Source organism: Lonchura striata, chromosome 2, assembly GCF_046129695.1.
Source record: "Lonchura striata isolate bLonStr1 chromosome 2, bLonStr1.mat, whole genome shotgun sequence".
NCBI classification, from domain to species: Eukaryota; Metazoa; Chordata; class Aves; order Passeriformes; family Estrildidae; genus Lonchura; species Lonchura striata.
Window position 1 is genome coordinate 82,711,895 of NC_134604.1, and position 22,853 is coordinate 82,734,747.

At 42.2% G+C, this 22,853-nt stretch overlaps 2 protein-coding genes across 3 annotated transcripts in view; both read left to right on the plus strand.

Moving 5' to 3' along the window:
• Window positions 1-10,347: 10,347 nt before the first annotated feature.
• The window catches only part of DHRSX (dehydrogenase/reductase X-linked), a 160,645-nt gene continuing 148,139 nt past the window's right edge, over window positions 10,348-22,853 (plus strand). The window contains exon 1 of the mRNA XM_021546634.3: window positions 10,348-10,565. Within this exon, the coding sequence (XP_021402309.1) occupies window positions 10,454-10,565 (112 nt within the window). The 5' untranslated portion in view covers window positions 10,348-10,453. The remainder of the gene's footprint in view (window positions 10,566-22,853) is intronic.
• On the plus strand, window positions 10,461-22,450 carry ZBED1 (zinc finger BED-type containing 1). Of its 2 annotated transcripts, none has more exons than XM_021546632.2 (2): window positions 10,461-10,565; window positions 17,406-22,450. In XM_021546632.2, the coding sequence occupies exon 2, from the start codon at window positions 17,457-17,459 to the stop codon at window positions 19,542-19,544; it is 2,088 nt and encodes a 695-aa protein (XP_021402307.1). In that variant the 5' UTR covers window positions 10,461-10,565; window positions 17,406-17,456; the 3' UTR covers window positions 19,545-22,450. The 2 variants fall into 2 exon arrangements, with proteins under 2 accessions (XP_021402307.1, XP_021402308.1); XM_021546633.2 differs by lacking the exon at window positions 10,461-10,565 and adding an exon at window positions 11,034-11,203.

Sequence of the window (22,853 nt, forward strand, 5' to 3'; positions counted from 1 at the left end):
GGAACTGAGTAAGACAAAAAAGCAGTTTATAAAATAAATTGTTTAAAGATAGACTGAGAATTTCATTCCTGCCTTGTACAAAAGTAAAGGGCTATGCAATGAAATCAGAAGGTGATAATTTATAAAATATTAAAATATTTTGTGACATGATATATATAATCATATTAATAAAATTCACCACACCTAGAAGAGGCAATAAAATTAAAAAATAATTTTGGAGTATCATCTACATATCAAGTATATATTAAAAAATAATAACAACAGGACAAAATAAAAGGATATAAAATCTTCAGAATCTTACATAACAACCATTACTAATAGCAGTATAATAGGTGGAGAAAGAAAGTAGAGATTACCATGTAGGAGGTTGTTTGCTGAGAAGATTTTAAACTTCCTTCTGAGATACCTGATCCTGGCTGGTGGTACAGATATGTACAAATCTGTGCTGATTTTCCATCTCATCCAGTGTGGCTCTTCAGTGCCTGATCCAGTCCCTGAACTACAGATCATGAATTCTTCCACATGCATTTCTGAAGCGGAGTAAAATTCTTTTTCATAACATCATGATTTAAACTAACTTTTTGGATTAGCAGTAGGAACAATTAGTAACTAAATAGAGGAAAAAATGCAACCTGCATGTAAAAAAGAGGCCATTTCTTTGAGGCTGATTATGGGCAAATTTGTGCACTTTTCTGTAAACAAACTGTATTTTGATGAAGCAGTAAAGTTCTCTTTCACTTCATACTTTCCCTGTTAATTCAGCAAGAAAGACAGAATCAGATCCTTGACTGCTATTAATGACATACTGTAAACAGTTGGTTGCAAGACAATGCAAAACAAGGACGATACTGATACCATGACAAAAAAAACCAAGGGAAGCCAGATATGAAATGTAGTTTTTATCCTGGCTTCTCCTTGAGAAAAAAACCAGAAAACAGCCCAGCAAACCAACTAAAACACAGTGAATTGGCTGTTAATATTCTCATTATTAAGAAGCAAAACCCCAATAAAAGGCAGGCTGGCCAGAAGTGAAATGGGTGCAAGAACTAACATGCAAGTTGCAGAAAACCCCCTTGTTTTGCAATTAGAAAAGCTAGTGAAACTGGAACCATTAAGCCACTCATCCTGTACATAATGTATGGGTTTTTCTTCTTTAATCTGAAACAGTGATAAAGGCTTCAGGATTTATACTTTTGATGGATAAAAACTTATTTCCTAGGGCTTGCAAATTGACTATATGGTTATCAGGAGAATTTGGATTCCATCACTAGTTTTTTGAAGCTAGTCAGTCTTATAACCAATATAACTCCTTTATACAAAGTAGTAACAATGCTGTAATGTGACTTATATACAAAAAATCCCTTCTTTTTTGAGTAAAGAAGTAACAGCATAAGCCAATACCTTAAAACACTTCTCTATTCACTCCTGGGTGCAAGAAATGCCCTTTGCCATTCATATGTTTAATACAATTTGAAAATGTTATTTTGCTCTCTGTACACATTAATGTGCATATACATTTACAATGAACATGTATATACTTTTTTATTATTATTACTGAAGTAGTCTAAACTCACTTTAGTAATCTAGACTTCAGATAAATCCGCTTTGAAGTGAAGTCAGGGGTTAGGAATACATCTTCTAGCTGGGATTATGGAATAAAATGTTCTTTATTGTTAAAGCAGCTTGTCCTATACTTACCAATTAACAGTTAGAGTGACAGTTCTGACTGGGTGATGGTATTTTTGCAAGTTTCTAGAAAACAAATAGCCTAGTTTTAAGAAGTAGGTTTAAAGATTGCAAGTCATCTCTCTAATTGTTGGTTTGTTTGGATTAAGACTTTTTACTTGATGAAAAATACTTGTTATAAAACTGTTCTAAAAACTTCTTATTAATGTAAAATACCTATGTAATTTTATAATATATTGCTGGTACTTAAACACATGCTTTTACACATACAAACACGCACAAAAATCCCCAAACTCAGACACTAAGAATTTAACATATATACAAGCAGCAATAGCTGAGTCCTTTAGGTTAGGCTTATTGTCATTAAATACTGAATGTAAATGACTGATATTACTGAAACAGCAGCAGCAGATTAGAAAGTAATATGAAGCCAAGACTAATCCAGAATCTGAAATGCACCATTTCTAACCACTGCACCTCATGGGAATCTGAATTTCATCTATCAGGCTCCAAGCAATTTCAGCTCTCAGGGAAGCTGGAGGACTAAGAATTACCCACTTTGTTACATATTTGAAAATATCTAGTGAGAGATTTAAAAAAATGGACGATATTTCATGCTGTACTGTCTTAGCAGACTGGGATGTGATGATGATGTTGAATTAAGCTGCCATCTTAATAGACTTTCAAATTAAATTATCATAAGTAATGGATTACATATAATCAAAATAGTTTATGACCTTTAAAAAATATGAAGACTAATATCATATGTAAAATTGGAATCAGATGTAGAATCATAGAATATTTCAAGTTGGAAGGGTCTGAAAAGATTATTGATTGCAGCTCCCTGCTTCTTGCAGGATTGCCCAAAAATAAACCATGTGACTAAGAGCATTGTCCAGATGCTCCCTGAACTCTGGCAGGCTTGGTGCCATGACTACTTCCCTGGGGAGCATGTTCCAGTGATCAATCAAAACTGAAAGTGTGTTCTTAACAGCTGTCAGGATGAGCTCTTGGCTTTTTCCATCTTTTAAATTATTTTTTATAAGCAGAATGAATTTTCTTTGATAATTTCTAGGGCACACATTCTAGGGGGTCAAACTACAATTCTGGAACATTTTGCACTTCCTCACAGACAAATATTGGAGAAAGTGTCAGGGGTGAACCCTGCTGAATATTCTCTGCAGTTGTTCTTAAGGCAATTTGACATGATCACACTATGATTTGCTTTTACACTGAGGAAAATGAGATGAAGAAAGAAAAATAAAGTTCAGTGTTTACCGAGACCCAGATCATCCCAAGGACAAGGAATGAGAAATGTCTCCTCAGACATCAGATGTCTCCTCTTACCTTGTCTATGCCATATGTGAATGTGCCCTCAAGAATAGCAGAATTTACTTATTCTTTTGTTTAACTTTTCCCTTCAAATCTGAAATGTTGAGTCTGTAAATTTCTTGGCCATGTGAGCTTTTCACACAGTTCCTTTGTGCTTGGTAAATTAATGTAATGCTATAGAATATCCGAAGTCCAAACCAGTAGTGCACAAGCCAAACATAAACAAGTTATATAACACTGCAATCATTCATTTATTAAAGTAAGTGGAAAATTCAAAGCATACGTAATCTTTTTGGACAACTGACAGGCAGGTGTGATCAAGAGAACAGAGAATCCAGTGATTGTAGGCAGATAGAGAGACAGGTTTGTCTGGGTGATTAGCAAGTAAAGTGAGACGGAATTGGGAAAAATGGGAGAGAGCATTGGCTGTCCCAGGACAAGGAGAAGTAACAGTGCAGAGATTGCTAAAGGGGTTAGATGAACAAGCTGCAGCAGTAACAAGTGTCTAGGGAGATTAAGGAGACAGGACCCATTGACAAAGAGTAGTGTGAAGCATCTGTGCCAGAGGGAAGGGATAAAAAGAAGGGTAAAGTGGGCTTAAAGAACTGCCAGACCATTTCCTACTCTCAATAATCCCCCAGTGTATTTGATATAGAAGGGACAAAGATAACATGGGGCCCCAGACACGTTCCAGCTCAGGTCACCGTTGCATCCCTCCTGGTTTTGGTCCACCTTTCAGCACACCTCTGCCTGGGGTCAGGGAGGGGCAGCTGCCCCTCACCTCAGCGCTGCTACAAGATAGATGATTTTACTGCACCAGGCTTTTCAGCTCCACTTGCTTTTAAACATCCTCACCTTAGAGACCAGAAGGTTATCCATCTTCATCCTTCCCACTGCATGACATGATCTAGGTTAGCAGTGAGCTGGACCATTTTTTAGCAAAGTTAAACCAAAGTGAATCAACCTCTAGGATTTCTCTCAGTTCCTATCTTCTGTCTCCTGTACGTCTTCCTTTGCATCATGTTTTGGCCTCATATACCCTCCACCTTGTTTTACACATCTCTTTACCCATCACTGCATTTGCTCTCTCATATGCCACAGTCTTAGAGACAGGCAGCTGGAAACACCCAGTCAGTCTTTAGGAACATCAACAAAAATAAGAGATGCTCTTCCCATGCTTGGGGCAGCACTGAGGTCAGAACCTGCCTCCAAGGAGCCAAGTGCAAAAGCAGTGTGGGTCCTAAAGACAACATGTAAGAATCCAATCTAAGAAGTCAATTGTTGAAACAGGAATACATGTGGAAAAGTATCTTCATGCTGATGTGAGGCACACACAGACAGACTGGGGAACAAAGCCAGGTCACTTCAAGCTGTATGAAAAGCTGTATGAAAAGCTCACAACAGGTAAGAACTGCCCTCTTCTGGCAGCAGCAGGTGCCTCCACTCACTGTCTAAAGCATCAGTCACAGCCCCAAACTCACAGGCATGCGCATGGGGCACAATGCTTGCCACTTTGGCCAGTTCTGTCCAACTCTGAAGATCTTGACATTCAAACTCCATCTCTCAGCTTCCTTGACTTGGTCACCCATCTATCATCAGTGAGAGGACAAACTGCTTGTAGCATGGAGTCACCTGCTTACTATAGCTGATATGCCCAAAACCAAGACTCTCATGTCCTCAAAGGATTCAATCCCACTGCTTTCTGAAGTTGACTGGCCAGCTGCAACACCAGTAAGTGTAGTCTTCAGGGAAGTGCCCACAAACAGCACAGATGAGAACAGTGCACTCTCCTTCCAAATCTTCAATACCAACAGCAGCAATGTTGTCATAACCCTGTTTGGATAAGGGGACAGGCAGGATTAAATGTACTTGAAAGCTGGTCTGCTATGTTCTCCCCACAAATCTTGCCTTGAGCAAAATTATTTTATGTGGCGCTCAAGTATTCTTGCAAGAAGATGCAACAAAAATACAGGTGCAGATCAACTCACAATGCCCAGTTTTTGAGGAATGATTCTGATTTATTATGTCCTTCATATTAGAATGGTGCTAGCCACACTTCTGATGAAATATGTGTTTGTCTTACAGTATTGCTAAGGAAGAGATCAGAGACATGTGGCAGACCTGGGTGTCATGGAAAACTTGCTTTGGACCATAGTAATTTTGTGTCCATTTGCTGAACCCTAACAAAATACTCTTTGCTATGGGTTGGGCAGTGTTGCATAGGGAATGCTGCAGGTGCATGCACACATCCCTATAAAAATACTGAAATAATCACATGACAGTTATTAACACTAGATATTTTTTAACACATATGAACTTACCGTCAACAAAGCCATTTCCATAGTGGGTATAATTAATCTTTTTCATTTAATAGCATTATCTTCTTGGTGTTAGAATATTTCCAGTTCACCCTGCTTGTTTAAATGTCTGAAATTCCTCTGCTCCTATCCTGTCCTGACTAACAGAAATAACATTGTGCCATTATAATGCAACAGCTTTTCCTTACCCCATTGGAGGTGTTAAGGAATATATTAGCCAGAGTTGGATGTTCAATAGAACCTTGACACCCTGGTCTTCTTTTGCTGTGATTTTCTAATGAAATCAATCCCTGTTTCACTCTCTGTGGAGTTTTGTTTCTATTCTTCTGTTTCACATATATGCTGGTTCTTATCCCCATGATGAGTGCTTATCATCCCTTGTGCACAGGATTTTGTCAAGGGCTTTTGAAACTTCATGTCTGCTAATCAATCAGTTAATCTACTTACAGACATTTTCCAATAAATCCAGGAATTACATAAGAACTGATTTCCACTGCTGAAATAATACTGGTTACATCTAGAATTTCCATATGACTTGTTCTTCTTTCAGCCAAGTTGCCATGTACAGTTTGAGACCTGTTAATACCCCTGCTCAATTCCAAATATATGTAGTATTTTTAAGTGTTTTATGATAGAAGTTTTTAACACAAGCTTGTGTATGTTTGTTAGCAACTCACCTGCTTTATATTTATGTCTCTATGCAAATTTTGTGGGTAAACATATGTTTGGACATTTTAAAAAAAAAAATTTTGTAATTGCTTTTTTTCTGCATACCTTTTTCTAATTCTTTGGCCTCTGAGTCTTGACTGAGCTTCACAGGGGATGCTCAGAAACTACCTGATATGGAGAAGGTGTATGAGGGAAGGAGAATGCAAACCAGACCAAACTACTCATGTTTCTGGCTTTTCAGACCAGCTAGATCCTGAAAGTGTGACATACTCTGAATACTTAGATGCACAAATACAACAGTTGCTGCAGAGATGGTTGATTAAAAAAAAAAAAAGAACAACTCAGAAGGAACAATCAGCACACTATGCTTCTTGCATAATAGCTGAGTGGTTTGAGCATTTTGTGGAAGAGGGGAAGTTGTCTCTATTCCAAGACTCAACTGCACTTATTAGTCCATATTTCATCCTGTTCTTCTCTAGTCTAAAAAGCATAGATTCTTTAGGGAATGTGGATTTGAACACTGTTGGCTCATTCCCATGAACTTAAATGCTAGGCTAAGAAACCCTCAGATTGCTTTTTTTTTTTTTTTAACTGCGTTCCTGAGTGTCACCTCCTTATAGCCACAGTGGCAAAGGTATTTTTTTTTCCCAATGAGACCATTTTCTTGAAAAGTGAAATGCCTGCAAAAAGCTGAGAGGGACCAAAAACCATTCCTCCTTCATAGGGAAAATATTGTAGCATTCTGTTATACAGAAGGTTGATCTTAGAACAGTCTAAGAACAGTCTATCTTCCCCAGTGTTACTGAAGAACAGTATGTTCCATCAGATAATTGCCTACAGCAGAGCCTGCTCTCAGTCCCCAGGACTTTTACTGTGTAGCTTGCAGACACCTCTCCCTTTGGCGAAGTTTCTAAGTAACTGACCCTCCCCAAGCTACTATGAAGGCTGCCTAAGAGCTTACTGCTCCATACAGACCTGCTATGCTCAAGTGCCCAATATTATGCAAGATGATGTCTAGTTTGAGGGTACCTAAAATTACTCTTCTTGTATAGAGGAAGGAAAAAAAAGGGCATATGTAAAAAAAAAAACCCAAACCAAACCAAACCAAAAACAAAACAAAACAAACAAACAAACAAACAAACAAACAAAAAAACGGCAGCCTGTCAAAATTGCCTGCAGGTGCAAAAACCCCTACCATGAATTCCAGATGCAATCCCAACTGACTGTTTTCCAGCACTGCCACTGTGAGCAACTCCCTACTGAACCTGAAAGCTCCTCAGGCATTTAACTATATTCACCCACACATGTTAAGGAGGTGCTGTTCTGGGAAGATAGGCACTTATCTCTTGCCTCAAGTCCCAGTACAATCCAGCTTAGGAAGACAGGCATTTAAAATCCCTTTTAGAAGCCTGAAAAATTAGCAGCAGTCAGAATTATGTCTGGCTTTTTCTGACATGGGCCATCAGCTTCCACACAGGTGCATAAGACTGAGAGCATGATTTGAGCTAAGCACAGGAGTGCAAGTGTACATTTTACCATTAGAGAGGGACTGATGTGTCACTGACATTTTACAAGACTACCCCAACTATTACACCATGCTTGGGCAGAAAGCATCAACTTTTCCTACTGTTGTATCCACAAGGAGTTATTGGCTCCAGTTCTCATCTCAAGAGAAAAAAAAAACAAGAGGAAAAAACTCACATGTGGAAAAGACGTGTCATACAGGAGACAAGAAAAACAAAGCATAATCTTTTAACTCTCCACCTTGTGCCAGAGAGCATCTGGACTGCTAGGCCAACCTTGGGTTTGCTTTTGTCTTCTCTGATGTGGCCCTGTGCCTCATGTGTTCCAGGCTACACAGGTGCTCAGTTGCAGCACCATCCACACTACCCCGATAGATGGTTGCTGATTATGCCATTCTGATGAGAAGTTGGAGCTCAGGGCTTAATTAGAGTCTAAAAACATCACTCACTTCCTTTCTTACAAGTTTTTGCATCTTTATGCAAAATGTGGGTGGAAGCGCTGTGATCTCATTAACGTCAGTCCTGCAGTAGGGATAGAGAGGCTGGATCCTGTGTTGATGAAGTGTTAGGAGTGTTTCAGATGAGTTTCCAAGAGGATATCAGTGCTCTAGCTGCAGGCTGGCTTTGCCCACTGGCACTGTGAGTTCAGTTGCAGTCAGTGGAAAGAAGGAGGCACTCTAAGTGCCTCAAAGAAAGCTGTCATTTTCTGCAGGTCTTCAGAAGTGCCTCTCTCTGTGTCCTCTACCCACACAGCAAAGCTGAGGAATTAGATTGCTCCTTTCGTCCCTTCCAGGGCTAAGACACCTAAAATTTCATTGAGGTAATGTCTCAATGACATATCTAAAGTAGATGGATGAGATTCCAGACTGAATACTTGAGGCTTTGGAGTAAATGTTTGCAAGAAAAACCAAAGTGTCAATAATAAGATGCAAGCTGTTGAAAACCAAACAAAAGAAAGTATTGATTAAAATAAGCATGTATTAGAAGACTATTTGCAAAGAATCAAAGACTGCAGCCTTTTGTAATTATTTTCATTCCTCCTCCATGCCCCATTAGCCTTTAGAAAAAAATAATTTAAGATACAGTTGGAAAAAATTTTTTCTCATCTTTTCTGTAACACTGTACTCATGAACCATGGAGGGCTGAAAATCATTGTAACACGCTGAGAAAAAGGAGTGGGTCCAATAAGATTGTAATGTTAACCCATCAGTTTTCCCTCACTTAAGTCTCATTCCTTGGATAGCATTGTCTGAAAAAGACAGAGGAGTGTTTATCGCAGTATCTTGAATCAATTGATTTTATTATACTAGAAAATCTGAGAAAGTATGGTTTATTTATATACAGATTGTGTAAATACACTGTAGGCAAGTTTCACAGTTTAATGTTGAAAGGGCTTTCATTAATGGTGTAGCTGTGAGAAAAGGATGTAAAGCAACATAAAAGAGTTGGGATTTGATTTTTACTGAGATAAGCTGAAAGAATAATTCACCTTTAGTTAATGTGTTTCTTCTTTCATGTTGTGTTATGTGTTGCTCTTTCTACTACTCCATGCATGGTTGCAAAAATATACATTAAGAATTAATCCCTCATTGATGTGACTTAATGATGTCTATCATTTATGTTTGCCTAATTCTCTGTGTTAATAAAAAAAAAAAAATCACCAGAGATCCATAAAATTAAATGGTTGGTTTTGTCCTGGAGCAACTATACACTATGCTTTTACTTTATGTGTGTTTCTAACAGAAGGTATGAAGTCAGTTCTGCTGAGCAATGTAACAAGATACTGAAAAAGTATGTTGTTAATTGCACTATTTTTTAGAAAGTATGGAGTGGGTTTTTTTTTAAAGGCTAGGAGATTGCATTTCAAATACACTTCCAGAACTTTGTATGGCTTCCCATCTTTCTCGGACACAAAAAGTTACCTAAAGGTTTGAAACTGAACATATGGGCCAACGTCTCCTATTGTGCAATGACTGATTTTGGTTTGTATCGATACTGAAGCTCATCTGCATTTTTGAAAACCCACCGGTTCTGTGAATGAAAACCACGGCATTAGGACTAGACGCTCTATTTCCTGTAGCCGAAACCAGACATCTACCAGAAGAACTGGTAGGCAGGACCCGCTTTTCTATCCCGAGTACTCAGACGACGGCTGAGTATTGAAAACTGACAACACGATATAGCATGCGATATACCAGTTATTGTAAATAAGACATTCGTAAGACAGATGTGAAGTCCCGGTTTCCTTCCTGAGGTAGGAAAGCTCCGTACACTGAGCTGCATTTGGAGAAATCGGTACCTGCAACTGAGACCTCTAGAGGAGTGAGCTTGAGGGATGCCCGAGGTGAGAGGGGTCGTGCCCAGACCCAGCGACGCTGTGGGGATCCGCAGCAGCCCCTCATTTGTGCTAGAGTGAAGGGAAATGGCGAGACAACCCGATGAGCGCCTTCAGCCACGGGATCCTGAAGCAACGCCGTGTGCCTCGCTCCGCCTCGGCACGGACGGGCTTGTGGCTGTCACAGAGGTGGCAGCAGAGTCTCTGCGCCCCAACCCCGCGCCCTCAGCGGGCGGGCTGTCACGCCGCTGCCGCCTCCCCCCGCGCTGCTGGGTCGCGCCCGCCGCCCCTCTGCGTGTCCCCCTGCCCAGCTGCTCGGGCGGCCGGCGGGGCTGAGCCGCCGCGCTGTCGCCGCCGCCGCCGCCCCTTCCCTTCCCTTCCCCCGCCGCCGCACATGCCCAGAAGGGCGGGAGCCGCGGCGAGCCCGAGCGCTGCTGTGACAGCGGCGGCGCTTTCCCTTCCGCGGGTGGGTGGGGGCCGCGCCGCGCTCCCCGGCCCGGCCCGGCGGAAACGCTGCGCCGGCCGCCTGTCCGCCCAGCGTCGTGCCCGCCGCGCCCGAGCCCGCTGCCGCCGCGGGGCGGGAGGCGGCCATGTCGCTATTGTCTGCGCTGGTGCCCTTGCTCCGGGTGTACTGCATCGGCCTTCGCGTCATCCTGCACCAGCTGCGCCGCCGCTTCCAGCCGCGGTGCGCCCCGGCCTCAGGTGAGCACCGCAGCCAGCGCCGCGGGGCGGGGCGGCTCCGGGCCGGGGGGCGGCGGCCCCCGCCGCGGAGAGGGGAAAGTTTGCCGCGCCTCCCCCACGCACCCGGGGCAGGCGGCAGCTCGGGGCCCTGGGGCCGGGACCGCGGGGCCCAGCCGGCAGCGGCTGACAGGGCAGGGACGGAGGGCACAGGGCAGGGCAGCCGCGACCTTGGCTATAGCGGGGGGCGCCCGGGCCGAGCCGCATCCCCCGAAGCGGGGCAGGGCCGCCCGACTCCACCCCTGCTCCCCTTCGGCGGCCGAGCAGGACCCGCCGAGCTGCCCGAGGGAAGGGCCCCGGGGGGCTGCGGCTGGCGGGGCGCCGTCCCGCCCCCGCCGCACCCGCCTCGCTGCCAGCCAGGCCCCGGCCCCACCGCCCCGGCCGGCCCCCGGGCCGCGGCCGCCCCGGACGCGGGGCGGGGCGGGGGGCCGGCCCGGGACGGGCGCCGGGCTGCACGCCGGCCTGACTTGTGGCCTCGGGAGGCGGTGTGGGGGTTCTGTGGTCCGGGGGTCCCCCTTCTCTTCTTCCTCTCTTTGGCTCTCTGACAGTGTCTCCTGAGAGCTCGGCGCAGAGCCGCGCGGGCGCTGCCTCCCTCGGCCCAGGTAGGTGCTCGGAAGGCGGGCAGCGGCGGGCAGCCTCCTCCGGCCCGGGCGCTCCTGCCCCCTGTGCCCCCACCCCACCGGGGCGGTCGGGACCGCCGCTTTCGGCTTCCCTGTCTCGGCTGCTCCAGGAGGTGAACGTACCTGTGCTCTAAAAGCTGAGTACTTGATACCGGCTGACACTCGCTGACAGCTTTTAAGCTGACAAGTGAGTGACACTTGTAGTTTTTTCTAAGGGACTTCAGGTTAGTTGTTGGTTTAAGGAGTTAGGTTTTTGCACTTTTCTGATTTGTATCAGCAGTGTGTTAAATTCTAACTTAGGGGAAACTTTGAGTTTATCTGAAAAAAAAAACAATGATCTGCTCGCATAACTCTTGAAGACTAAAATGCTTCTGAGTTTATAAACTTAGAGCAAACTATGAGTTCGGGCAGATGTGTAGGTTATCATCAGAGTGACGATAAAGCTGCATTGAAGTCAATGCCTTTAACCTTCTGTCCTTATCAGCGAGCCTTTGTGGCCCTGTTGATAGTTTTAACCAGAGGAACAGTAAAAAATGTAATATTGAGAGGGCCTAGTCTTTCAGTAAGGAATTCAGGCAGATGAGGATATTGATATAGGCAGTATCTGAAGTACTGGGAAGGAGATGGAACAAGTACACCGCACAATAGGAACTTATTTCTTTATCTTTTCACACATTGCATCCTTGGGTAGAGTTGGTGTACTTTTTATTCAGTTCTGATTCTTCTCCTGGGATTCCCTTCTTCATTCTCAAAAGGCAGCAATGAAACCCTCAAACAAACGAGAAGACCCTGGTGACAAAAAGGGCAGATGTGCGTATGGTTTGAAGTAATCTGAGCATTTTTCTAGCATTAGCGTTTCTTGGCAGGGGAAATTTGGGTATTTTGCCTAGGGTGTGTAACACTTTCCAAATCTTTTTTTGAACCAGAGAAACGGCATGATGAAAATGTGACCCAGTGTTTTGTTGCACTCTGCTCTTTGCTATTGAAAAAAAAGTGTTGAATTTGGAAATGCCAGAGCAAGGCAATGAAGATCCAATCTAGGAAATGTCACTTACCTAAGTGGGACCAAGGCACATTTGACAGATGTGAAAAGTTTTCTTTGAGCCCTAACTTGTGATTTTTTTTTTCCAAGGATAAGTGGTTTCCTCCTCAGTTAGTTGTTTGCACGCAGTTCCCTCTTGGCAGTTACCTGCTGCCTTGCTTTCATTCACTGTCTCCAGCCATTGCTTAAAGAAGTGATTCACCTTAACAACTGGAACCTTTTTACCCAGATGAACCTTGTTTCCATAATAACTTCAAAATAGTGATGTCAGTGTAACAAAAAGCTGAAGTGTTTTTAGAACAAGCTTGGATCAGTAAACTACAGTTCCTGTAAGAAAACCCTGAGTACCTTTTTCAGATGGTAGTCCAGAAAGGTCTGTATGTTTAAAATTTTCTGTATCTTTTCTAAGGGGTGTCCATAACTCTCACAAGTACAGGCATTTTATTGTCAGGATGCCTTCCTTGGGACAGTTTGGAGTGGCAAAGGGGAGCTGGGAAGGACAGGACCGGGAGGCATTCCTCTGATCCTGTCTTCCTTGGCCCCAGTTTCCATATCAGAGTTCCCACTCTCTGTGCAGCAGTGCTGCCGATCTTGCTTGGAAGATTTAAAAGAGAGGGATGTCTGCTGGCGTGTCCTTCAGCTCTGCAGATGGGTGAAAAGTTCTGGTCTCAGAGCAGCCCTTCTGCCTCTGAATTTTCCAAGAGAAGGTTGCTTTCTTATCCTTGTTGTGAAGAAGGGCTCAGGAGTTTAATCCAAGTAAACAAAACTAGTTTCACTTTTATTTTTCTTTACCCTAATTTAAGAGTTGTGTGCTCTTGGCACATGTGCTTTTAAAAGTGACCCTTGTGTTCTTTCACATCCTACTGGAGTTCATCTGATTTTTATAGATGGAATTCAAGTCATTTTTTGGGGGAAAGAATTTGAGCTCTGAAATCTAGGTTCAGTGCAAAAACCTGATAATTATTTTGAGTTGAAAGCTGAAAAAATCATAACATTCTCTATTCAAGTGAATGTCCCCCACCTCAACACTGAGTAGGGAAGTTGACCTGAAATTCAGATCTTGAAGCTCAGGGAAGGAAAATACAGAGCTGAGACTACAAACAGGGTGTGCAGTCAGTGATTGCTTTGCTAACTAAAATCAACATAGAGGAAAGTGCCGAAATAAAGGGGAACTTAAGTTAAACTTAAAAATACTTCTCCAAGTACTAATTACATAAACAGTATTACTGCTTAAATGTAGTTTTAGTGTTCAGTGGTTTAAACTATTAATAGTTTTCTTAGAAATTACTGCTTGGACTTCTTTTCAGTGCTTAATCTTAATTAATTGGAGGGAGGAAAAAAACCCTGCATGACTAAAGTTTTTGATTAAAACAGCTTTTTAAAAACACAAATCTAATCTGTGGATTGATAAAAGAGAAACCAGTATTAATTGTGACACCAAGATATTACCAGTGGAAAGGTGATCGCCAAAAATCATCCTACTGATTAGAAAAATGGTTCATATAATTAAAAATTTCTCAAGGAATTTATTTGGCATCTTCCTCCTGCATTTTTTTCTTCTACTGCACATATTTCATTGAAATTTAGTAGGGGAAACCTAAATCTTGAGTGTCACGTAGTAGTTTTGAAGTCTTTGTAGTTAAATTTGGAACCTGATGTGTAGAAAGCTGTATCTGAAGAATGTGGTTATGTGGAATAAATTAAAGAGACCTTAAAGGTTGACTCCTGTTCGTCTTAAAAGTGTTTAAGATTTCATACATTTTTTAAGTTTCCTCAGTTTTTTCTTACTCAGTATCTACATTTGTACCAAGTTTCTTTACAGTTGTGAAATACTGATTTAGGATCATACATCTCGTAATTTTGATTCATATTTTGAGGTCTCTTACTTTATATGAGTAAAGTGTAGTGGGAGCCTGAGCACTTCCTGCTCAAAGCTGCGTGAGCTCCAGCTTGTAAATCATCCAGAGGTGGGTAGAGAAATGATCAGGTGGAAAGGATTGATGGCAGGCAAAAATGCAGTTACATCAAGCAGTTAAACCCTCTCTCCATGCATGCCCCTACAAGAGTCATTAAGTTAGTTTCAGAATGAGGAATCACTTGCATTATAGTTGCCCCTTTAGTGACTAAGGCAAAGGTTGTGGGACAAGGATACCCACAGGGTGCCATTGCTGTGCATGCACAGATAGTCAGAGCTAACGTTGCAGGGTGTCTGCACACCCCACATTTCCTCACATCCCTGTGCTTGGTTTCACAATCCAAGTGACTGTCGTGCAGGTTTTGAACCAATTTTCTTTGCCAGTGGGGAAGCCGAGCCCTGCCTGCAAGGGTAACACAGCTGCTTTCACTAGCCATCATGACACAAGACATCACTGGCATTCATATTTTGGCCCAAGACCTGCCCTGGAGAGAGAAGTCTTGTGTTTGTGTTAGGAGAATGAGACAGGGCGTCTGAGAGGTGTGAGGAGACAGCACAGCCTGCCCCAAGAACAGCAGGGATGTGGTGCTAGGCCCAGAAAGTCTGGACTCTTCCTCCTCCTGTGGCAGCTTCGCTGCCAAGCCAGCAGAGGATTCTCTCTGCAGGCTCTTAGAAGCCTCGGTCCTGGTACTGGCTGGTGTTGACCGGCTGTGTGGAGAAGGCAAAGGAAAGAAACAGCAGGTGCTCCAAAATTGCTCTCCCATGCATGGGAATTCAGGATTACTGTTGTTTTTGCCAGGACTAGACTGAACACTGTTTTTCTGAAAGTAGAGAAGTTTACCTCTTCCTGGAGTAAAATGAGAGGTGCGGGGTTTGGGTTTGTGTTTGTAATGCTACTTATTCTGTGCAACACTCAATGAGAGGCAGGCATGATGAGCAGTTTATATTTGAGCTGTTACTAAAGGCTGTATTATACTGGCATATCTTTAGCTGTGGCGATGCTACTCTGTGCCACTGTTGCCAAGTGCCTGATACATCACAATGTGAAGGCAAAACTGTAACATACGTAAAATTGAAGAGTACAGTGACTTTGTAACACTCCCATACTCTGAAATAACTTCTACTTTGTAAGTTGGTGATGAACTTTTTATGATCCAAGGTGTGTCATACTAATTCTAAACATTAAAGATGCATCAACTCTTCTATTTTGGTGCCTTTCTCCTTTCTTTCAGGAATTGCCAGGTAAATGCAGGGAAAACTGTAAGATTTAAGGAAATGCCATGAGCCTCTGTGCTTCCTCGAGACACCATGTCATGGATTGAAACAATCTAAAAGTTATGATAATATTTATCAATATGATATGACAGTGCACTATCTGATAGCATGGCAGGGTTACTTCATTACTCATTACACCACTTGGTCTTTCAAAATCATGCGTTTTTGTGGGATTGCATACCTTGGTGCTGTTGATATGCACTTGTTTGGAATTAGGCAGCATTACCATGTTGAATCAATAGTTTATCCTGGCAACTTAAAGGCACTGAATGAATCACAGTAGAAGGCATGCTAGCAGGCAGAACTTTGCCCCTCCCTCAGGAAAAAATGCAAAGTGTCTACACCCAGAAGTAAATCTTCAGAACAAATCCAATAAAATGCTTGCCCTGCATCTCTCATTCTGCTTCTCAACAGCTGTGTTTAGATAAGCATGGTATCGGTTAACCTGTCTTTGGTTTTCCATTCATGACATTCAGAAAATGTTGCAAAATACCAGCTGTAGTTCAAAGAGAAAACCATCTTTTCTTGTGAATGTTCTCCAGCAGCAGAAAGCACCCCAGAGAAGCTTGCACACGTTTGGGTTGTTTTTTTTTTAATATTCCCTTGCAGCAGTATGAAAAAGTCAGATTCTTTCTTCCTGCCCTAACCAGTCAATCTTACCACTTGAGGCTTTCTAGGCTTGGGCACAGGTGCAGCTCCTGAACAGCAGAGAAGTAGCAATGCCATTGTTTTCAGTTGATGCTCCTTATATTCTTCTTCTCTTCTCTTTCTCTAGATTTTTGTGAAGGAAGCTGCATCCATGTCTAACTAATGTCTTCCTTCTCCTTCCCAGTGCTGACCAAGACCCTGGAAAAGGGCTTGTTGTTGTCACTGTGGTGTGGAAGAAATAGAGAAGTGTCAGTGCATTTGTGCTGTGCTGTGACTTGGCTTTTTGGTGTAGTGAGATCAGCTCTGGTGAGTGCCAGCTGCCAGCACTGTTTACAGAGGCCCTTTTGGCCTCAAGTAGCACTTGCATGTGACTGCACAAGAAGCGTTTTCCTGTGCAGATATCAAGGTACAGATTGCCAAGTCTTGCCTTATCATCATACTCATCTCTAGTGTCATTCCCTCCCAACTCCTGTAGCCTTTTGATGAAAATGCTGCAAAATTTTTTTCCAGCTGATGTGGATAATAACAATTATTAATGCTTCCCTGTCTGCTTTTCCTGTGATTATAATGTACTGTTATTCCAGGAACCACAAATGTGAACTGGTACTTCAGGAGATGACTTTGATTTCAGAAAGAGAAGGACAGGAAAGGTGTCAGACATGTATTGTTGATCTGCATGTAGGTTCAAGCTCCTTTTCTTTTTATTTCAGTCAGAAAACATCATTACATTTGAGAGGAGCAGGTTATTGCCATAATTTGCATCACAGATTTTTTATTAGGATTTTTTTTAAAGCAAAAGCTGGAAGAGTTAGATCAAGCTTACAAAACTCTTTCAAAATAAACAAACAAGAAAACCTTTGCTCCTTTAGTATCAGGTTTCAGTTGAAATAAATGTTAACAACAAAGTTCAGTAATTCTTTGGCAAGAGGATGTTGGTCTAGTTCTAACTTAAGAGGCAGGAAAATCCTATAGCAGGTGACCAATTCTTGTGGCAGTAATTTGTCAAGTCTGTGGTGAAACTTATAGTTTCTTTACCCAGAATTATGAAATTCCAGAAAAAATATTTACTCAGGTCTTCTAGCTCAGTTTCACAGCAGAATGGGATATATTAAAACCCCTTTTAATTTTTGACAATCCAGTGGGCTTCTTGTAGGTCACACTTCCTGCAAATTTCGTCTTTAAATTTGCAAATGTAATTAGTGAGTAGGTTTCTTGATGCATTCACAGAAACGCTGATTTCACATAGTTGAGTGTGGTCAAACTTGTGCTTTCTCATTGTATCTTTATCTTACTGCCTTTATCAGGTACTCATTAATGAGTGAAGGATCAAAAGGTGGGACGGTGGCCAAGAAGCAATGGAGAATAAAAGTTTAGAAGGTTCCCCATCAGACCTAAAGTTAGTGGCTCACCCGAGAGCAAAGAGTAAAGTGTGGAAGTACTTTGGGTTTGATACCAATGCAGAAGGATGCATATTACAGTGGAAGAAGATCTACTGCCGTATTTGCATGGCACAGATTGCCTATTCGGGAAATACATCCAACCTTTCCTACCACCTTGAGAAAAACCACCCTGATGAATTCTGTGAGTTTGTGAAAAGTAACACTGAGCAAATGAGGGAAGCCTTTGCCACAGCATTTTCAAAAATCAAGCCGGAGTCATCGCAGCAGGTTGTTCAAGATAGCCTCATCATGAAGACCTACCAGAACTACGAAAACAAAAAACATCAGGAACTGACATCTGCAGTCATCAGCTTAATTTGCGAGGGCATGTATCCAGCCTCCATTGTTGATGAACCTACCTTCAAGGCCCTCTTGAGAACAGCGGATCCCAGGTATGAACTTCCAAGCCGGAAGTACTTCTGTACAAAAGCAATTCCTGAAAAGTACAGTGCTATTAGAGAAATTGTGCTGAAAGAGCTCACTGAGGTTCTGTGGTGTGGCATATCCACAGACATGTGGAGGAGTGAAAACCAGAACAGGTCATATGTAACTGTGGCAGTTCACTTTCTCAGCAGCGGTCCTGCCAACTGCCTGGCTGTGAACTCACGGTGTTTGAAAACATTCGAAGTACCAGAGGATAACACTGCAGAGACCATTACAAGAGTCCTTTACGAAACATTCATTGAGTGGGGGATCAATACAAAAGTCTTTGGTGCTACAACAGATTACAGTAAAGACATTGTAAAAGCTTGCTCTCTCTTAGATATTCCCGTACAGATGCCTTGTTTGGGCCACTCTTTTAACGCAGGAATACAACAAGCTTTTCAGCTCCCCAAACTGTGCAACCTTCTTGCCAGGTGCCGAAAGCTGGTGGAGTATTTTCAGCAGTCTACGGTTGCAATGTACATGCTGAGTGAAAAGCAGAAGCAGCAAAATATTCTCCACTGCATGCTGGTAAGTGACCGTGTTTCCTGGTGGGGAAGCACGCTTGCTATGCTGCAGCGCCTCAAGGAGCAGCAGTTTGTCATTGCAGCTGTTCTCGTGGAGGACAGCAACAACCACCACCTCATGCTGGAATCCAGTGAGTGGAATACAATCGAGGGGCTGGTGGAGCTGCTCCAGCCTTTCAAGCAGGTTGCAGAGATGATGTCTGCTTCAAAGTACCCGACGATAAGTATGGTGAAGCCACTTCTCCACATGCTTCTGAATACCACTCTGAACATCAAAGAGAACGATTTGAAAGAAATCAGCATGGCAAAGGAGGTGATTGCTAAAGAGTTGTCAACCACCTACCAGCACACACCGGAGATAGACATGTTTCTCAATGTTGCAACTTTCTTGGATCCCCGCTACAAAAAACTACCTTTTCTTTCAGCCTTTGAGAGGCAGCAAGTGGAAAACAGAGTGGTGGAAGAAGCAAAAAGCCTGCTGGAGAAAGTAAAAGAAAATAGTTTTAGAACTGAGGAGAAATTCTTCACTGTTTCTGAAGAGCCCCCTATGAAAAAAATCATCATCTCCTCTACTCCTCCTCCTACCAGTGTCATCAACAACATGCTCGCAGAGATCTTTTGCCAGACAGGAGGCGTGGAAGACCAGGAGGAATGGCATGCTCAAATCCTTGAGGAATTGAGCAACTTCAAGTCACAAAAGGTCCTCGGTTTGAATGAAGACCCGTTGAAGTGGTGGTCTGACAGATTAGCACTGTTTCCAGTTTTACCAAAGGTTCTTCAAAAATACTGGTGTATTCTGGCCACAAGGGTCTTCCCTGAACGCCTTTTTGGTTCTTCTGCTAATGTTGTGAGTGCAAAGAGAAACCGGTTAGCCCCGGCTCATGTGGATGAGCAGATCTTTTTGTATGAAAACAGTCGCAATGGGTCTGAGGCAGAACCGGAGGACGAAGATGAAGGAGAGTGGGGTTTGGAACAGGAACAGATCTTTAATTTAAATGACTCGGTAAACATAAACAACAGTTTCTTTAATATTCGAGACAGTGGGTTTGTTTAACAGAACTGCTGCGGTACATTTAATGACAAAGAAAAGAGGTATTTGTCTTAAATTACCAAAAATTCTTCTGTTTTATGCTATGAATGCTGTAAATATTGAACAGTTGTAACAAACTTGATTTACCTTCCACTGTCTGTGTTTTTCCCACTGTCTTAAAACATGAATGACTTGTGATCAAACAGCACTGAAATGAATGAGGAAATAAATTCTACAAAGACCGTGGTTTCTGACTGTGGCCCCGATTTCAGAAAGCACTTATCCATGTGCTTCCTTTCCACTTGTTTCAGTGGAAAGCACATGCTTATGTGCTTTCTATCATAAAACTATTTTCCTGAATTAGGACCTTGAGGAAGTTTTTTAAATTTATGCCTCCATTTGCAAATCCTGTATGACACAGGATGCTAGCTTTAAATTTTGGATTTTAAAATATTTTTAAAATCCATACATCTGAGCAGTGAATATTTTTAGAATATATTGTTGCTATGGAATGAAAAAAGATCTTGAGCCTGATTTTCACTACCTCATGTCTTTGGTCTGGTCTATGCTAGTAAAGTTCAGTTGGTACAATTATGTTGGTTAGGGAACTGATGTGTTATTATTTTAACTGATACTGTGCTGGCATAGGCTGTAGTGTGGATGCATTTATACCAGGATAATTTATTTTCCTTTCCACTGCAGTGTAAATGGTATAAACACCTATATTGCCGTGTCCACGTTAGTCCAGTTTTACCATTTGACTGCAGCTAAATGGCAACATTGTTTTGTTTTGTTTTGCTTTGTGTCTAAGCAAGACCTGATTGTAGTCTCTTGTGCTTTTGCAAAGTGGGAACCAAGTGTGGGGTCGAGGCAGTGTTGTGTTACCTTTGCCTTGTGCTGATGCCATGGCTGATACCACATGGTGTGTAGCAGGCAAGGCATCAGCCCTTTGGTGAGGGAGAGAGGGCAGGGAGACGTCTACAGGCCACGGGTCTAATGGTTTGTCTGTGTTAGAAAATCCTTAGCCTCCTCATTTAATGGGGACTTTGCCCAGGGGAGCTAGAAAATTTTGTTGGCAAGAAAAGCAAAATAAAAAGCTTTACTATTATGTAAGTATATTTAAAAGAAGGGGACCCTCCATTTCCTCACATGTACTTAGTGACTCTTTAATATTGTTTTTTTGTTATGTTAGCACTTAAAAACTTTTTTCACCTGTCTCTTTAATTCAGTTTGTAGAGTGGACTTCAGTCCTGTCCAGTCTAATCTTTGAGTACTGTTTTTGATTAGTTGTGTATTGTAACTACTCCCTTTGTGTCTCCAAGCATAAGTGTTTTAAGCCCTTTTGAGAACTTGACAAACAAGAAAAAAGAAAGGAAAGCAACCTGAAGACCACCCCCCCCGCTCATCTCTTTTGAAATACTACAGGTCATAAACAGGATCAGAGTTCACTCTAGACACAAAGTAGGATGAACTAGTTTTTTTTCCCGAGGTGCAGTGGAGGACTCCTAGCATTTTCCACTTACAGTCAAAGTTTGTCTGGGGTTTTATTTCTGCTATTGGTGTCTCACCTCCCTTTCCCACCTCGGTGTTAGTCTACGACTATGTTGAGCAGTATCTGTCTTGTTACTGTTCTGGAGGAAAAAAGTTGGTGTTTTTTTATCATGATGGCACCTGTGGACATTGGGTTGTAAAAAGAGCACAGACAGCAGGAACATGCAAAAATGGGAACAGTGATGGAATTTAATCTATTGCCAGATGGTTTGTTTATGGTTTGGTTTAATAGTTTTTGGAAGTTTGAGGCCTCTGTGTTCTTTGTATGTGGTGGGAAGGGATGGGTGAGTGAGGAAAAAGGACAGAGATGAGGCTGAAGGAACAGTGAAGTAAGTAATTGAAACTACATAAGCAAAACTGTTTAAGCCTGGGAAAAATGCAATTAGCAAGTGGTGTGGCCTGTGTTTGGCTGCTAGTAAGCCTGGGGTTTCACTTTCCAGACCCCTGAAAACTGATTTGCGCTTGTACAAAGTACATGCACCGTGCATCCTGTTGAATGTTGCTACTCTCCATGTCCACTAAGAGGTGTATATGTTTGCCCAAGGTGCAAAACACAGGCTTGGCCTAAAATTCCACAATTATGTAGGCTATCTGGGAGGGCAACAAAATAAAATTATGGAAGGAAGTGAGATATCTTGAGCTCCTGTGACACCCCAGCAGTCTGCCAGGAAGAGCTCTTGGTTTTTGTGGTCATCACGTGCAGCAGCTGTTACCACCACTGCAAGCCCTCCCTCCAGGGCCTGCACAAATGCTGGTGTGAAGTGTGTGGATCTTGTCTTACATGAGCATAATTTAAAGCTGTGCCCTCACAATCAAGGCAAAGCCCAGAGTACCTTTGGTCTGCACATTGCCTTCCCCTGGCAGCATTTTATCCATCTTCATCCTCCTAGGGCTGAACATAAACAGTGACGCTTACCAGGAGTTTTACTGAGATCAGTGCAATGCACTACTCTCTTCCTTCCAGCTTCTTTTTATTTTTTGGTATCCAAAATAAAATTGTAGTTGGTTCAATTGATGTGTCTCAGCATTCTTTGAAAAAAAGGAAAAGAAAAGAAAAAAAAAAGGAGCAAAACCATTGTTAGTCTTACCCATTGTCTGTGAGATTTTTTTATTTAATGTTCTAAGCCTGGAATATTGTCAAATAAACCAGAAAAATAAGTTAGTTACTAGATAATTTGTCTGATGTGTGGTCATATCTGCAGCACTTTATGACTTTGAACTCTTCCGCAATAGGGGGAGGTTGTATTCTAAGGACTTAAAGCTATGCATTTATTTTCCTTTTGATCCTGTAAGTTATTTTTAAAAAATGCTGTACAAATCTTTTGGATTAAAAAAAAAATGAGGATGAAAAATGTTGGAAGTTTAGATGGTTTCTCTCACTTAAATACGTGTGGTGTTTTTCATTTATTGTTAAGATTTTCTGTTGTTCTGTTGGGAGGAGAAGGAAAATTGCAGAGTTGTTTTAAATATTACTACAACTTGAGTTAGTCCTCATGTTTCTGCCAAGAGTGGGCCCAGAACAGTTTCCCAACTATGCTATTAAGTCAACTTAATGTTTTTGCTTCTTGACAACTTCTTTGAATCCACAGCCTAATGTTTCCTTTTCTCTTCAGTACAGCAGAGACATCTTTTTAGAGGGGCAGTAGAGGAACAAACTTCAGCTTTTGAGTACTTTTCATGCTGAAAAAGTAAATTTTTGAGCAGGTTCTCAAAGAATGTACTCTGTGTCAAAAGAATTGCCCTTGTCACCAAGTAGGTATTGCCAATTCAGGATTAAAACTC

What these genes read in the sequence shown, in the direction of transcription:
- ZBED1 (XM_021546632.2), top strand. Translation starts at nt 17,457, where the DNA reads ATGGAGAATAAAAGTTTAGAAGGTTCCCCATCAGACCTAAAGTTAGTG.